The sequence below is a fragment of the Siphateles boraxobius genome, unplaced genomic scaffold (genome assembly GCF_051911475.1).
Source record: "Siphateles boraxobius isolate OS27281-9 unplaced genomic scaffold, OSU_SipBor_1 12, whole genome shotgun sequence".
In the NCBI taxonomy this organism is placed as follows: Eukaryota; Metazoa; Chordata; class Actinopteri; order Cypriniformes; family Leuciscidae; genus Siphateles; species Siphateles boraxobius.
In genome coordinates this window covers 11,702,442-11,721,434 of record NW_027508722.1, presented here as the reverse complement: position 1 = coordinate 11,721,434, position 18,993 = coordinate 11,702,442, and the positions used below count along the sequence as shown (strand labels likewise).

General features: G+C 34.6%; 1 protein-coding gene across 2 annotated transcripts in view; it reads left to right on the top strand.

Moving 5' to 3' along the window:
- Positions 1–18,993, top strand: part of ano10a (anoctamin 10a) — a 40,851-nt gene that overhangs the window by 9,770 nt on the left and 12,088 nt on the right. For both annotated transcript variants that reach the window (XM_077207940.1, XM_077207952.1), the window contains exons 8-13: positions 1,479–1,534; positions 1,857–1,931; positions 2,075–2,257; positions 5,069–5,260; positions 6,327–6,455; positions 17,315–17,431. In XM_077207940.1, coding sequence (XP_077064055.1) covers positions 1,479–1,534; positions 1,857–1,931; positions 2,075–2,257; positions 5,069–5,260; positions 6,327–6,455; positions 17,315–17,431 — 752 coding nt within the window. The remainder of the gene's footprint in view (positions 1–1,478; positions 1,535–1,856; positions 1,932–2,074; positions 2,258–5,068; positions 5,261–6,326; positions 6,456–17,314; positions 17,432–18,993) is intronic.

Genomic DNA, 18,993 nt, shown 5'->3' with positions numbered 1-18,993 from the left:
TAAACGGACAAACTACTACAGAGCGCGTTTCGTCACTATGTTGTTCCTCGTGCAAAGAAGCTAGCTACAGTCAGCGAATAAAACACTGACACTATGATGTACAAGTAACAATAATATTTGCAATAACATATCATTTTACTGAATAATTATGTAAACATTTCTTAATTTATCTATTTAAAGAAACATCACCGGCTACTCTCTGCTGTCTCGAACGACAACATATTTTCCTGTCGGCCACCGTAACTTCTGTTGGTTGCAATTCATAACCTCACCACTAGATGCCGCTAAAAATGACACAGTGCACATTTAACTGCTGTTGTCTCACCGCTGTCTTTTTTGTTGTGTTTGTTTTGTTATTGAAAGGAAACTGCGAAGCACATATTTGCATATTCATCTAAACACCGCTCTCAGCAGCGTTGGCGGTGTTAGGATGTTCACTAACACTATACCGCTGCAAAGGTATTTCAAACTTCTTTTTACCCCAAAGTGAAGAATGAAAAAGAACTTCGCAGTGAGTATATCTGGGCCTTTAGCATTCAGGTTAGCAGAATAAGTTGACCTGTAGTTGCCAAATGACTTCTAGTCAGTAGAACGTCTGTTGGCAAACATCAAAATAAAGTGTTAGCTGATATTAAGCAAACAGTCTATTAATACTCTAATGACTGCTAGTTGACATGTAGTTGCTTATAGTTAGTAAAAAGTGGACCATTGAAATACTGTGTTATCTTCTTTTCAGTGTTGTATGTAATAATAATAATTATGTGCTCAATAATAGTTGAACGCTATTGTGTAATCTATCTAGGTTAAGTTAAAACTATCTTAAGGAAGCCCGTTTCTGCCTCAAAGTAATTTAAAATCTGAAATAAAATCACACTGTGAGATATAAAGTTGCTATTACAATATATGAAGTCACATTGTGAGATATAAAATCACTATTATAAGATACAAAATCAAATTATAAGATTTAACGTAGCAATTATAAGAAATGAAGTCAAGTTTTGTTATTTGAAGCCCCTTCCCTCCATATAAATTAAGATACTTCCAGAATTTCTGCTGTAATTATGACAAAGCTGTTTCCAAAACCTTTTTCTATTTATATATTGAATTAATTAATAACATGGCGAATTTATTTCATATATTACATAAAACCATAAATTACAAATAACCATAAATTCATTTTGGGATTCCCCATCTTGTGTTATTTTATTTTAATATGTCAGAAATTATATAGATTGCCTATTATTTTAATATATTAATACATTAATTGTAATGAATTATTTGTTCATTTAAATAATTTCAAGTCATATGCTGCCTCCTTGTTTGCCCCTTGTCTAAATTATATTTCTGTGTGACTTATCCATACTTTCATGTAAATGCTATTAAAGCCTCACTCTAATTTTTTTTTTTTTTACTCTTGAAATTAAACTGTTTCTTTTCAACATGGAGGTAAATCCCATTTCCTGTATTTTGTTGTTCAGAAAACCACAGATTGGAGTCGTCATTTCAAAATCACCTCGTGCTCAAGGTTTTGGTGGTATGGTTTGGATCACAAAGTTTTTTGTGTGTTTTTGTCTAATTTATGCATGTTTTACTATTTCATTGATATTTTACCTCTTGTAAAGGGTATTTATGCTTGCAATATTCCCACCAATTTTAAAATTGTGATTTTCAGGCCTGAAAATATTAAAAAAGTCATCTCTATATCATTACATTAAAAAAATCTTAATTGAAATGAAAGTAGTGCAAATGCTTTGGGTTAAAGGTGTGGGGACCCTTGCAATATATTAAAATTAAGCACATTTCTCAAGTGCAAATTTAGTCTCTTAATTATCGAATTTGTTGTTGTTTGTTTCCAGTTTAACTTCGTAAACTGCTTTGCCTCTCTCTTCTATATTGCCTTTGTCATGCAAGACATGGTGCTTCTTAGACAGGTGAGTATTTCAGAGCGCAGCTGCATCGACAAACAATAAATCAAGTGAAGTTGAATGACTTGATAACAACCTATGAATTACAAGTTGCATTATAGATTTGAAATGCAAGTAACTTTGCCTCTTGCTTGTGTGTGGATCTTCAGAGTTTGGCCACTCTGCTCATCACCTCTCAAATCCTGAATCAAGTGATGGAGGCCTTCCTGCCATACTGGCTGCAGAGGAGGAGGAACAAGAAGGTACACAAGAGGATGAGGAGGATGATGGGGGATAAAGAGCTCCCCCTGCTGGAACAAGTTCAGCTGGAAACTGAAATGAACACCTATCTGGTAGGTCCTCATTTGGGTGCCTTGTAAAATAATTGCCAATATTACCAAAAAAGTTGAATTATGGACTGGATTTTGTGAGCATGAACTATGCTGTGTGCACGCACACACGCACGCACACACACACACACACACACACACACACACACACACACACACACACACACACACACACACACACACACACACACACACACACACTGCTCAGTCTGACATCATTCTGAAGTGTTATGAATTGTCATGGAGACAGCACTAGTCAATAAGGAAGATTATGCAGACACTTAATGTGAGTTGATCTGCCAGTAAGAAGTCAAAATTTGTCATGCACTGATAATTACTGAAAACCCAAGTGTGCAAACAACTGACAGTTACAAAATAGACCATATATTACATAGAAATTAAGAAAAACATAATGTGTGTTTAAAAAAATATGACCATACAATACAGAAACAAACGTCTCATTGGGCAAAATGTTTGCTTTTTTTAAAAGAATGCTACGCAAACATACTAGTTTTACATAATTTGAAACTGCTACGGCAGCGGGGAAGATGCATGGGCATTCATTTGCATTGTTTTAATGTTATGTTTAGTTTATACCTTGTTTTTACAGGCTTACTGTCGTGACCTAAATTAGATTTTTCATTTACAACAAGAAATCCTCAATTGCACGTGTACTTTAAAGCTCGAAGGATTTCCCGCTCTTGGCTCTTTTTCAGTCAGACTTGTAAATTCAATGAACCGTTAACTGGAGTCTCGCTCTGAACGCTTCATTTGAATCAGTGAGGTTTTTATTTTTTTATTAAACATTACAAAGCATTAAAGCAATACAGATAAACATGGAGACAACCAAACAGAAAAAGACAAAAAGATACACAAACATAAATAATTTGCCAGGGTAACAAAAAAAAACAAGAACAATGCAATACATTTCTACCTTAAGCGGACAAAAAGGATGAATATAGAGATGCAGTTTTCAGTGCTTTGGGATTAACATAGCTTTGGATAGTTTCCATGTACTTGTCTAGATCAGAACAGATGCATTCGGATTGGTTCAGTGAGATTATCGGACCGGTTTAACAGGTTCATTGGAAAGAATCAGTTCGTTCACGAATCGGACACTGCTATTGCGTATCTGAGCGAGTGACGATTTCTTCAGTTCAAAAAAACGAGGAACGACATGATTTTATGAAATGTAGTGGAGTAAAAAGTATGATATTATGCTTTGGAATTTAGTGAAGTTAAAGTAAAAGTTGAAAAATGTACTACTAAAATGTATACCTAAAGGAATAATTCTCTTAAAAAAAATGAAAAGTCTGTCATCGTTTACTCAGTCTCAAGTTGTTTCAAACCTATGAATTTCTTTCTTCTGCTGAACACAAAAGAAGATATTTTGAAGAATGTCAGTAACCAGACAGTTGATGGACGCCATTGACTTCCACAGTAGGAACACCATAGTATATCTTCTTTTGTGAAACAGCTTGAGGGTGAGTAAATGATGACAGATTTTTCACTTTAAGTGAACTATTCCTTTAACCTTAACTGTCACCTGCCCGTATACGGGCAACCGAAATTTACTTCAAAATATTACTATTAAATCCTAATTTAATCATGACAAACTATATATCGTTGGAATGGTCTAAGACTCCTGAATAGATATTTTAGCGCTGTTTTTTTCTTACAAATTTTGTATGAACAGTAATATATGAATTTATGACAAGAGTGCACCTCAAAAAATCGACGTCATTACAGGAGTTTCTGACCTTTGTCACAAAAAGTCGACGTACACACTTTTAATAACTGAAACTTTGGTTTTTTAATGCTAAAAGTTCATAATAAAACATAATCTAGTATTTGTCAATAAAAAAAGATAAAATTATATTTTAAAAAGTAAAGTAAAAAGTCCTCTAAAAAGTATATTATATATTATATATATATATATATAATTTTTTATTATTATTATATCACATATTTTAGTAGTTATCATAAATTAGGTATCATTTGAAAGCTTACGAACTCAGAATTCATCCTGTAAAAACCGTTTTGAAATTGGACGTTGCGTTACCATAGAAACGGTATTTTTTTATTAGGCCCCTCCCCTTTTGGGCATCATCTTTCATAATTTATTATCAAAAATGTTCTAATCTTGACAAAACACACATTGTCAGAAAGGTCTGAGTCTCAAGGTTCCATATTTAGTGACAGAAGTGATATTTGGATAGAAATGTATTAATTTGTTATGGCAGAATGCATACAATTAAATTCAATGGAATGCAATGGCACCCGGTGGCTATTTTTGGTATAACGCCTAAACAAAATCTCATGGGAACTTCAATTTTTGTGATATCAACTTTAAATTTGGAACACAACTTGGTTAGATATATAGCTTTCATTTTATAGTAATTTTATAGTAAAAAATATTTTGTAAAATATTTATTTTATATTAAAAAAAATATATTAATAAAGTATATTTGATTTACTGTAAATTTTAACTTCCATAACTTTTTCATACTTTAATTTTTTGAAGTGCTTTCACTTCAGTAATAATCTGCTGATTGTTTTCTTTAAAACAAGACCAAACTTAGGTCTATATTCCAAAGCATTCTTGAATTACAACCATTTAGGTTTGTATACTGCATTTTAATGTCAATTATCAAAAGGGGGATGACAGCTAAGGGGTAGTACAGTAACAAAGTAAAAATACTTTGTTGCTGTCCACTGTTTCTTGCATCAAAAACAGTCACAATTTAGTTTGACATGACCCTATTTGACCTTTAGGATTGAATCTCTCTGAAATACTGCATCTTTGATCATCAGGGCACATTTGACGACTACCTTGAGCAGTTCCTGTTGTTCGGCTATGTGAGTCTGTTCTCCTGTGTGTATCCGCTGGCTGCTGTGCTGGTGGTGCTGAACAACATCACTGAGGTTTATTCTGACGCCTTCAAGATGTGCCATGTTTTCAAGCGTCCCTTCTCAGAACCAGCCGCGAACATCGGGGTGTGGCAGGTGAGAAAAGCTTGTGAGAAAGTCTCACATCCAGAAGAGATGATCATTTCTGTGCTTTAAAGAAGGCTTTAGAGACCGAGAAAATGTACAGTGCTATAGAAAGCCGAGGACAATCTGATGAACTTCAATAGTGGTATATTTTAACAGCCAATAATATCCCATATGAGTCATAATAATAATGGAATTCGTCATCTGGATTTATGTTTAAAATAAAATAAAAAAGTGCTAAAATACATTAGCAGTAAAAAATTGTCCCACACCTACTCGTTCTTTAAAGGTACACTACACACATTTGTTACAGTATTTATTAATCTTTGTTAATGTTAGTTAATACACATACTGTCATTCATTGTTCATATTAGTACTCAGTGCATTAACTAATGTTAACAAAGACAACTTTTGATTTTAGTAATGTATTAGTAAATGTTGAAATTAATATTAAGGTTGTAGAAGTATTGTTCATTCTTAGTTCATGTTAACTAAAGTAGTTAACTAATGTTAAGTTAAAAAGGCCAAAGGACACCAAAAAAGTAGTTCATATGACTTGATGAAATCTTTTATGCTCAAGGCTGCATTTATTTGATAAAAAATAGTAAAAATTGTGAATTATTATAATATATAATTCATATTTATATATTTAATGTCAACTTGTATGCATATGAAAAATATTTGTCTTTATGATCATAAAAAACATGCAGTTAAGTCTGTCACAATACTACACACCAGTGTTGTTTTAGTATTATTTATAAACTATGATGGTGTTTATTAATATTTTGAATTAGCTTTAATTTTTATATTTTCAGTTTTCACTTTAGTTGAGTTTAGATTTTTTAGCAATTTGTTATATGCCTTAATGATTTTATTAGTTATTTTCCATTTCTATTTCCATGTTAGTACTGCGACTTGAACTTATGTTTCATTTTTTTTAAGTTTAAGATTTTCATCTAATGTTTATATTTTATTACGTAAATGATTTTTTAAAACGTTTAAGTGTTAGTTAACACAAATAGCACTGTTACACACACACTCACAGAAAAATAAACATTTGGGCTTTTTATTCTTCCAGTTGGCATTCGAGACGATGAGTGTTATCGCCGTGGTGACCAACTGTGCCTTGATTGGTTTGTCTCCACAAGTGAATGCCTACTTCCCTGAATCAGAGACTCAGCTGATCCTCGTTGTGGTGGCCATAGAGGTAACATATTCTCTCCTCTCCTCACAACATGATCATTTATAACCCCCTTTTGCAATGGACCGAATTATCCATAAGGTGGCATCAGTGAGCTGTTTTCTTTCTGCGTGTGTATGAGTGTTAAAGGGTGTTAAACTTGGCTGTAGTCATTGTTTCCTTAACCGCCATCCTAGTGGTTTGGATAATGCAGGAAACATAGTGTGCTAGACATTGTCAGTTTGTGTAACTGAAGAATCCAGAACCCCACTACCGTGAAACTCCAGTCCATATGGGTTAACATCAGAATTAAACAGGAAGTTCAGTAAAGGATAAGCTTTGCTGCTGGCCTCAGGAGACCCACTCAAAATAACTGACCCAAAGCATGGAGAGAAACACACACTCGCACACAGACACACACTAGAGACTTGTGTTTTTTGGGAGAGAGAAAAACAGAACTCCTGATATTCTGTGTGATCCTGGTGGGGATCTGGGGAGGAATTCATTGTGCCATGTCTTGTTTTCCGCTAATTAAACTTCGCAGTAATCACTGGAGTTGTAATTAGGCCATACTGAATCACGCACAGCATCAGTGTACCATGACAGAATTTTAAATAAAACTCGAAACTGTGTTGAGGGAATAGAAAAGTCAGCATACCTAATGCTCTAGTCAATTCAAGTCTGTGTGTGGCTTTGTTGTTTCGTTCAGCAACATTAAATCCAGTAAACTTTATTAAAATTGACTGAAGTCAGAGAGGATATGCATGTCAAATCAAAAGCAAATGGTAGTGTTGGTCAGAAATTGTAATTCAGATTGATTGGATTGAGTTTGGCGGCTGCGGATTGATTTGTTTAGGGCTGGTGCAGCTGGGATACGGGTATGCTGGGAACACACTGCTCTAAATCAACTGTGTTTGTGGGTGAATGTGTGTGGCTACACTGTTTCTCTGACGTATTCTATTCATTTCCTGTGACGGTCATGACGCTTTCAACCTTCAGTGGCGGATGCTATACATCTATGTATTTATTTTTTCTCAAGTTCAGTGTTGGCATAGTTACAGGTTTTTTGCCTTTATAGGACAGTATAGGGCCATTTCTACATTTTAGAATGATAGTCAAATAATTCATTATGTAATGAACAAAATGCATAAACTTATAACTAAAAATGAAGCATTTAAAGCAATTAGATCAACTTGCCAACCTATACATTATTTTATTTGGAAGGTATCAAGATAATATTGTTTGTATTAGGGTGATGGAATCATGTTTTTCAGAAACGTTCAATTTTAAAAATAAATAAATACAGAAAACAAATTACTTTTAGATGTTCGTTTCACATCACAGGTTTTCATTCTGCCACCGAAACATTAAAGAAAGAACATGACTAGTTTTATAAGTGTATAACCAGGGTTATTACTAAAACTAAATCTAAAACTATATATATATATATAATAAAACTTAAACTTATTTTATTCAGCTAACTGTCAAGACAACATTTTGTTTAATTTCCATCTAGTTTAACTAGATGTAGTAAAATAACTAAAACTGAAATAAAAATTAATAAAGTTAAAAATAAAATTGTAATTAAAAAACTAATAATTTAAAAAAAATTCAAAATAAATTACTAAAACTTTTACTAAAATTAAAATAATGGAAAATATGAAAATATAAACCAATTCGAAATATTAATAAAATACTATTTGATTGATAGTATCTCAATAATACTAACATTTTGAATGACTGGTCTGGTCATGAGCTGTTTCTTCTATAAGCTGTTATTATTTATAATTGGTCAAAAAGACTCACATGAGGTAGTGATTTCAATCAATTTCAATTAATTTAACTTAAATCAGTGAAATGAATGACTCTTTGTTCATATGACAGTGTGTATTTTAAAATATATTACCAAATATAGTATTTTTAGTTTTAGTTGTTAATTTTTTGAGTAAGGACAAACGTTGTATGCACGGTGCTTCCTCAAAATTAATAAAATAATTGTTAAGGGAATTAAGGAGCCTATAAATTCCTTACGATTCCACTCTAAACTACACTATAAAGCTTCTCTCGCAATAACCCACTGTACTGTGTATGCGCACATTTGAATGTCTGCTACAGCTCTCACACAATAAGTTGCAAGCAAATTGCATTCTCTGTTTATTATGCAGGGCGCTTCTCAAGGCTGTCTTTATATATTTTATTGAGTCTGTTAGTTCATTAAGTGGAGTGAGCAGGGATTGGCATTGGATCAGCATTAGCGGATGGGGGAAGGTCTGGTCCTTCTGGACTGCAGAGTACTGATGTATTGATGTTTTCAGAAGTAGTAACATTGTTTACTACTCACTGTAACAGAATAACAGGTGCGTTCATGCCATGTCGTAATTACAATAATGATTCTGAACTGTAAAAAGCCTTCATGTGCTTGTAGAACATAGTACTTAGTAATTACAACGTGTAAACTTGTTATTTTCCGAGAGCTACGGCTTGTACCACATGGCCGCTGCAGATTTAAAGTGTGTTCTACTTGAAACGGTGCTGCTGAAACGGACCAATGTATGACATCTTACTAGCGCGAGAGGGATTTAAAAGCATACGGAGCTTTATTTACGGTTATAGAGTGGTGCAGGTACAGTATGACGTCACTTTGTAGGCCAAACGGCAGTTAGCATCACACTGGTTCCCTCGAAAAAACTCAATAGGATTTTTTGCCTTTTGGATTTTCTCTAAAAACAAGCTCTGTTATCAGCAAAAGTTTATGATGCTTACATGTTTTGTCCATCAAGAAAATTATCACAGATGAACACAACTTTTATTAATTTTGAAGCCTAAATGCAGTCGCCAGGAGTAAAAAGCTAAAGGTAGGCTATAAACGGACTACACCATGGTCCCACGACTTCAACGTCACAATTGCTAAGCTTCCAACAACTCTTTCAGTTTTCCCAGAACGTTTGAGTGAGAAGTTTGTAAGAGCACAATTATGAGTATAATAAGACCGTAAAATCGGACTGAGCTTACCTTTTCGGCGTGATCTACAATCTCATCGACAGCCTCGTAGTCCCATTTAGCCATTTTGTTAGCAACGACCTTTTTCAAGACACGTAACGGCTCTAAAAAATCACGAGTGGGGTGATATTGATGTATTTTATGTCGAAGAATTAAACGTGAACGTGTCTTGAGCTTGTGCTCACCACAGACCTTATTTCAGCCATTTAAACAAAACCCCATTCAAAAAACCCATTGACTTCTAATTGCTAATACTAATTGCATTGACTTACTTGACTTACTAATTGCGACCTTTTAACAAAATTTTGACTTTTTTTTCTCATAATTGTGAGATATACATATCTTATTCTGGGAAAATAAGTCAAAATTGCAAGAAATGTGTCGCACTTATCTTTAATGTTTTTTATTTTTTATTCTGTGGTGGAAACAATCTTGCATAGCTTGCTTACTGGCCAAGTAAAAAAAATCTAGCTACCAAATTTCTGTCATATTCAGGACCTCAGATACAGTGTAGCTTAATATTTCTGTCAATGTCTGTGGGATTTTTTCACCCTTTTTTATCATCTACCAAGCAAAAATCATAAGTGTGTTAATTTTGAAAAGTAATACCGCATCTCACCTCAAAAAGCCACATGATTTGTGATATCATTCATGTCTGTAGCACAAATGGTGCAGGATTAGTGTTTAATATTTGAGGTTAAGTGTTTTTTCAACCCTGGGTATAAGCCATTGTAACATATATGCTGTAGGTCTGATGCTATTTAAATATAGGAAAACATGGATTTATTTATTTTTGCATAAATGAGAAAATCATCCAAAAAAGATTAATGCAGAAATAATCTCTGTGCCTTCAAAGGTCATCTTTGAATGATGGGTAATGCAAATGTTCCCTCGCTTTGTTATCTATTCTTTACTTTGCCTTTGTGTGCAGTGTCACTGGCTCACGGTGGAATGAATCAGAGAGGTTTGTGAGTGAGTGTGTGTGTGTCATTGCTGGTATTTTTTAGAGCCATGACTGCTGCCTATTTTTGGGCCATTCGATACTCAGGTAATTACACGATGACATGCCTCAGAGAGCAGTAACTAGGCAACAGTGTAGCCACGGTGACAGGAGACGGCTGAGGATCAGGAAGAACTGAAAAGCTTGATGGTAGAGAGGATGACTGTGACCTCTGAGAGAGAAAGAGAGAGAGATTTGTCTACAAGCAAATGCACACACGTAATAAAGGAAAACAATGCTTTTACAAACATTTTGGATGTTTTAGGGGCAATTCAGGGACGAAAATTGCCCAAATGCAATGTATTGCTTATAGTAGTTATACTGTCGTTTTTTTGTTTACTTTCTGTTATGTATGGAAGCTTGTTTCTGCCACTGAATAAAACGTAAAAAAGGCAAGTACGACATTTTATCTTACAATTCTGACTTTTTTTTCTCGTAATTGCATGATATAAAGTCACAATTGCGAGAAAAAAGTCCAAATTGCGAGGTTATATCATTATACTTATGGTACCTATTTGAGATGCTGTTTAAACATTAAGTAACACGTTTAGATTTATATACAAGTCGCATATACGAGGTCTAAATAACTACATTCTTGCATAAAAAAAACACTTTAAACTACATTCCGTGACACATCAACGGTAGTATTCGTAAAATGATAGTGGTTTGTTCGTCCGCCATGACACTCAAAGGGTGAGACGGTTCCTATGGTGATACTGGTAGAATATGGCATGGCTGGAAAAGGCTCTCAGCCAATCAGAATTGAGAATTGTATAAGGGATAATGTACATCCAGCCATTGCAAAATGGCAGCAGCTGCGTTTGTATGAAACGAGAGAGCGGTCTGCGATACCGGATGACATAATTAAATAATGTACTCGAAATATTGATATTGATATTGGGTTTTTAATATGTTATTATCTCACAATTGCAAAACTTCCATGAAGAAAAAGCGTTCCCAGCAAGTGTATGAGCCTGTGTCATCAGTTTTTACCGGTTGTTATCGGGGAACAACATAGCGCTGGATGGCACGATTGACCAGTCAGAATCAAGTACTCCACAGAGCCGTGTAATAAAATAGAATAAAACATGAAAATATCTTGAGCTTGTGTTCACCAAAGATCTTATTTTAGGCATTTGACAAAATCCCTTCAAAAAACCCATTAACTTCAGGATTATGAAACCGGAGGTGCTAAAATGTTAACTTATTTCTGGGTTTTGTCCTACAAAAATACACCATCCTTGCAGCTCTCTATTCGTCATATTGTAATTTGACATTGTGTGATGTTATTGTCATACTATACTATAGCTAAGAATCTCTCATTGTGAACTTTGCCATTATCTGCAGCATGTCTTTCTACGTGTATTCAAAGAGTGAATACGGTTTTCCTATAATCTGATTTGACTGCGACTGTCTAGATGTCAGTGGTTAAATTAGCAATTGGTCAAAATGAGAGTGTGTGTATTTGTGTACACCCCACCCAGTGAGTGTTCATGTTAACAGGCTGACAGGCTCCTCCAGGGCTGTTTAACTGAAGACTGTTCTGTTCCATGACTCCCTAACCATGTCTGACATGCTGTGAGATCAGATGTGGCTGGCTCTGTCTCTCTCTCTCTCTCTCTCTCTCTCTCTCCGTTCCACTCACGTCTTAAAGAGGATGACGGCTAGCCTGGAAACACTCTTACACCTCTCCGACACGCATATCCCTCCAGTTCACCGGTCACACATGGGATTGGTCACCAACAGGCTGAACAAATCAATGGCTGTTACCTTTCCTTTCTCACAATGCTTTAGTTATATACAACATTGCAATATATTGTTGTCTTCAAAATTAGTTAAATTTCATGGGCAAAAAAGCTCCACTGTCCATTGACAATAATGTAGTGATGCATAAAGCACAGCTCACTCAGAAGCCATGCAGCTTTCTGTTGGTCAGTGCGCTGAATATGTGTGACCAACTTGAATCTGTTGTGAATTTTTTATTCCAGTCGAAATGATTGAATTTCGCCTGTGAAAATTTGGAGAACAGCAGTAAATGTGTCCACTATTCTATTCTATTCTCACTATTCTATTCTATTCTATTCTATTCTATTTTATTCTATTCTATTCTATTCTATTCCAGTGAACTCTTAAGAAGTCTCTGGTTATTTTTGGATATTATAGCTCCTTTAGTAATAAGGTTTTACTTTTAAGGTTTTGTTTACCTATTCTATTCAATATGTGTCTGTATTTGTGATGTGGCTGCACTTTGAAGTATATCTGTAATCATGATTCTATTCTATTCTATTCTATTCTATTCTATTCTAGTCCAGTGTACCCCTAATTAATCTCTTGCTTTATTTTATAATTATAATAGGATTTTAGGTAACACTTTACTTTACAGTGTCCTTGTTACATACTGTATGTTACAAGTACTTACCATAGCAAAAACAGTAAATTTTGCATAATTACATGCAACTGACCCTCGACCAAATTCTATTCCTAGCCTAACCATATAGTAACTACATGTCGTTAATTAATATTACTCAGTACTTATCTAATTACACTGCTATAATGACAGCCTAAAATAAACTGTTACCGGATTTTATTATTCTGTTCTATTCCAGTGCACTCTTAATTAGTCTCTGGTTGTTTTAGATATTACAGCTCCTTTAGTAATAAGGTTTTATTATTAAGGTTCTGTTTACCTGTTCTATTCCGTATATTTCTGTATTTGTGTTGTGGCTGCACTTTGAAGTATATCTACAATCATGATTCTATTCTATCCGAGTGTACTCCTAATGAGTCTCTGTTTGCTTTTAATAGTACAGCTCCTTTGATAATAGGGTTTTATTATAAGGATTCTATTCTATTCCAGTGCACTCTTAATTTGGACTCTGGTTGTTTGATATTTCAGCTCCTTTAGTAATAAGGTTTTATTATTAAGGTTCTGTTTACCTGTTCTATTCCGTATTTGTCTGTATTTGTGGTGTGGCTGCACTTTGAAGTACATCGGCAAGCATTATTCTATTCTATTGTATTCTATTCTATTCTATTCGAGTGTACTCCCAATGAGTCTGTTTGCTTTTGATAGTATAGCTCCTTTAATAATATTATTTTTATAAGGATTCTATTCTATTCTATTCCATTGCACCCCTAATGACTATCTGGCTGGATTGTATTATTTTATTCTATTCTATTCTATTCTATTCTATTCTATTCTATTCTATTCTATTCTATTCTATTCTATTCCATTTCACTCTTAATTAGTCTCTGGTTGCTTTTGATAGAACAGCTCCTTTAATAATATGATTTTATTCTGTTTACCTATTCAAACAATTCTATATTTGTCTGTATTTGTAGTGTTGCTGCCCTTTGATGTACATCTGCAGTCATGATAAATTAGTTTGACTTCAGAAATAATCGGGGCTTTGTTCTCTCATTATATCAGATCTTAGATTCCCAGTCTCTGCTTCACCCCCCCCCTCTCTCTCTCTCTCTCTCTCTCTCTCTCTCTCTCTCAGACAGCAATCAGGCTGAAGAGAGGGTGGCATTTTCCACAGTTCACACTCCGATGCAACATCATTTTGAGTCACACTTCTGCACATGCTACGTGCTTGTTTTAGGCAGTGCCCTGCAGGAGACTGTGCTTGTCTGTTACTGATGCACTTTTGTGATAAATCACTGATGAATCATTCAGTCAGCGCTCTCGAACATCTGACTGCAGCACTGAGTGTAGAGTCCTTTTTTTAGGCTTGCTGATGGAGATTTGCTTTTCATTTTATAAAAACACGGTAGATCTATTACAAATCCTAGTGAGCTACCCACCTAGACAGTAGTTTAAGCCATCATAGGCATGCTCCCTATGAGAAGGCTGTTCCAAAAGGATTTAAACAAATCCAGTCTTTTCAATAGCAATCTACACAATCTGGAATTTATTGTGAGGACAAAATTTTTCTGCATCAGGTTCAAGTTGGTCACGCAAATTTGCCACAAGCACATTACATTTTTTTTTACTAACAACTAAAAATCCATTTAATTAAAAACTGAAAAAAGTATGTAAATACATTGCTCCATCAAAGCTGACAATTACACTCAATATTTGCATATTCTGTTTCATTTTTTGTTTGTATTTTTATGAGCCTATCCCATTATTAGCTTAGCAATATCCTAACATCAGACTGGAAGTAGTTGTGTAAATTAAGACTTATGTGAGCCTTACATCAAGAATGATGTTTTTGTTGTATACATGCGAATTGCTGCTTTTGTAGAGCGTTTCAAATTATTAAGTGGTCTAATTACAGACGCGCTTCTGAGTTTTATGAGGTTCAGTTATAATGCTGCTTCTGAAGCCTTATGTAGGAAGCAAGCCAAACTCACTAGGTTTTGGAACAGCAGGTTTTTGTTATGAAATGACATTCCAATTATTTCTCAAAAGAAAGAAGTTTTCAGTTTAGGCAAATTAATATGCAAAGATTTGATATTTGTCAACAAGTGAAACATTTTTGTATGATGTTTCTTACATCTAGGCCTACATAATTTGTTTTATGTCACCATTATTATTTGATTTCTATGTGTTTCTTAGTGTAAGACAGTTGAGGTGGAGGCTCTGCCATGACTCCTTAAGATTTACCTCGATTTAGACTTTTCCAGGACGAGTCGCTGGTGTTCAGTTGTCCTGAGTTTTCCTCAGCCACCACAGCAGTAACTCTGAAGCTGATGCCCTGGGCTGTATCCTCGGCCATTTCTGAATCTGGGTTACTCTGGTCTTTAATAATTACCATACTTTTGTCTAGCACAGGATGAGGCATGGTTTGTCGAGTTCATTTAATCAATATGTAATTTTACATTCCACGAAATATGATTTGTTTAATGATGCTGTGACTACTTGTATATTTCATTAAGTCTATAATATAGAAATTAAATATTCAAATTGTTATTAGCTGTGGAGTGAACACATTTAGACTGGCATATATGAATGAAAATGAGGTGAAAGGGTGGTTTGCCAGCACAATAAAGCTAAACGTTGCTGCTATACTTATGGATGTTATGGTGTTCTCATTCAGAACCTTAAATAATAACGTTATATATGTATGTGTGTGCTTTTATGGTAAGTGTCTCAAAACAGCAATTTGGTTTTTTGTGTATTTCCCAACTAATATCAAAATATTCAGCCTTTCATTACATCATTTATAATGACATAATTCTGTCATCCACACAAGTAAAGCAGATTTTTGTATTGAGTCTGAGCTTTAGCTAATGTGTACTCTCTGGCTTTTAAGTGTCAACGTTGTTGACTGTTTATTGATATCTGAGCTAAACTACTCCATCCAAAGCAGAGCTGGTACATTTTCCACATTAGTCAACAATAGCTGACTAACAGAGATTAAAGACAGATGCCGTTTATATTGAATTTTGTAGACCATCATCACTTGTATTATTTGTATTTATACGAGAGCTAACTATGCTGCATTTAAGAAGCGTTTAAAGGGTTTTACTCACCCTCAATGACTCACCTTCATTTGCTTCAAATCCATTAGACTTTAGTTTATCTTCGAAACACAAACAAAGATATTTTTAACGAAACCTGAGCATTTCTATCCCTTCAAATTCCACATAATCAACACTTTGACACCTCAAAAGGTTTATAAAGACTTTTGAAGAGACAGAATTGTACGATGAACAGATTAAATTTAGACTTTTATTCGCATATAAACATTGATCAACGCACATAGAGCACGTCAAATATGGTAAATGGAATGTCAGATGTGCTTGCTTGAGATGTTTGACCTTCTTCAAGAACCAATAAGGATTGTTGCATCAAAAACACGGTTGTGCAATATTTGATGTGCTATGTGTATGTACATTGATCAGTGTTTATATATGAGTAAAAGCCTAAAGTAAATGTGTTCAGAAGACTGGACGCTAGCAATGTGCTAAAAACAGAAAAGGTTCACACAGATCAACGAAAACTTCGAGACGATTAAAAGCGCTGTATTATGCATGCCAGGCCAGTAGTTGGCGATCTCAATTTGTAAAGAAAAAATACGCGTCTGTAGACTGCAATATGTCATGTGCATGACGTCACTGTTTTCACAAATTCATGTTTTTATAGTTTACACGGAGATGATAATGTTTTAAACTTTTGAAGCATTAAAGTTTTGGAAGAGATAAATTAAAGTCTTAAGGACATTAGGGTGAATAAATAGTGACCGAATCTTAATTGTCTGGGTGAACTCTCCCATTAACAGCAACATAAAATGACCCTGTTTTTTGTAAGTCAACAGGAAACCTTTTTTGCAACCTATTAACTTCCTTAATTTGATGTATTCAGTGCACAATATAACAATTTCATTTTCAAGGTCAGCATTGATAAACAACCAGGACTCCCTTATATTAAAGTAGTTTCAAGTGTGCAATTCTTATTTATACATTTACTTAAACTGTATACAAAATAGTTCTTCAGATCTCTTTAAATCACACAAAGGTGAATAGTGAGCCCGTTTCAGAGGCAGTGGGCATGTGCTGATTCATTTTAACACACTGGAGCTGCAATGACAGTTGACACTCTGCCAGCAGCATTCATCTCAATAATGTGGCCTTTGAAGACATCGAGAGCCATTAAGTTCATTCAGCCATTCAGTATGACTGAAATATGTTCCCTTTTGGTTTCACGTGTCTCTGTTTGTCAAGAGAGGTTCTCAATATAAAAAAATATAAAAAAAAACTTTCTATTTAATGCCATTGATCTGTCTGGAAAGTGTGAGATGTTAGATTGCAAGTATGAACTGCTAAATAAACCCTTAAACGAATCATAAAAGAATATTCAAGGTGTATTTAGCACTTGCTTATAATAACATAGATATGAAAGCTGTGTTTTAAACTTGTCTTTTTCTGTTTATTGCAGCATGTTCTCCTGGCCTTCAAGTTCATCCTGGCATTCGTCATTCCAGATGTTCCCAAACACATCCAAGTCAAACTAGAAAAGCTGGAGTTTGACTCCCTAGAAGCTCTTAAGAAAAGGGTGAGTACGTTTGTACATTTGCACATATCTGTAGCATGCAAACAGGAAATGCAAATAGTGCCTTGCGTACATGCCTCTGTGGACTTTACAGAGTCAACAACACATGTCTGCATCAACAGAAGCGGTTATGGGCCAACCATTATTTCTCTGCTCAGAGGCAGAGAGCAGCATTAACATGCTTTCTGATCATTAAATGATCCAGAGAGACCTTTGTACATGCTGAGAAGCTCTACTGACATACAGAGTGTGTTCAGGTAGTGTTTGCTAATGAGGTTTAGCTATTTGGGCAGATGTTTATCACCTCACATGCGGCATAAGAAGTAGGTCACTCACAAAGAAACACACACTGCAGTCTGCCCTTAACAGTCAAGCAGAATTAATAATGAGGAAAAAAACATATTTTTTTTTCCTTAAAAGACAAAGGCTATGTTTGGAATGAAATACTAACATACTGCTTACTGCAAACTACCTTCTATTTAAAAAAAAATAACAGTGAGAGAGATTGTATTATGCAGTGATAAATATTTCAAACAGTAGAATGCATCAAGGAGGGGAGCTCACAAACATAATTGTAGAAACATTCTTGTACGAAAAAAAAAACAAAAGAGGAACCTGAAAACCATACTTGAGTAAAAGTACAGATACCTTACAGTGAAAATGACTACATTTTCAAGTCTCCAATATGGCTTGAGTAAAAGTCTTAGATTATCTTATTTTACCAGTACTTAAGTATTTTACTCACACTGAATGTAGGCTCAAAGATACACTAGCCATCAACAACTAAGAGACATGCCACTGGAAAACAAGGAACGGTTGATTTGTGAGGAGAGCAATCATGTTTATTTTCTAAAATTGAAAAAAATACCTCAGCACAATAAATCAAGGTCGACACAACATCCTCTTGAACGTCTGCAAACACTCAAGTGTCAGTTAAGCTCAAGTGCTCAGAATGGCATAAGTAAACCAATATCCTTCAAAAAGGTTTCTTCAATATAACAGATAAATAAAATAATGTTAAGTCAAATGAAATAGTCAAAGCCTACTTTTACTGGACATGCTGGTTTCAGCCTTATCACTGGCTGCAGTCATGTCATCATCTCATATGAAACACCTGCCATTCAGCAACTTCCTTCTAACGCACTCATATTCACGTAAAGTAGCCTTGTTGACAAGTTTGGATAAGCAAGGGCAAAACACACAAGACATAGTACCTTTAATGCCCTGTAGATGGCGATATCAAGTGTTTTGTCGCAGAAATAAACTGCTGCAGAAAAAGTTGCCATTCAAAACGTAAAAAGTAATTGCATTACTCATCATAAATGTATTAAAGTAAAGATTACATATACTTATTCAAAAATGTAAAGTAGAGAGTGAAAGTTTCTAATATCTTTAATGCTCCGTTAAAGTTCAAAGTAGCCAAAAAGATACCAAAAAGATACCAAAAAGATAGGTAAAGTAACTTACGCACCAAAGTAATTTGTTTGTCTATAAATTCCTTCAGCATTTGACGTGGATGTTTTTGGTGTTTTAAACAGTAGTATGTGCTCACGACCTCATTATAT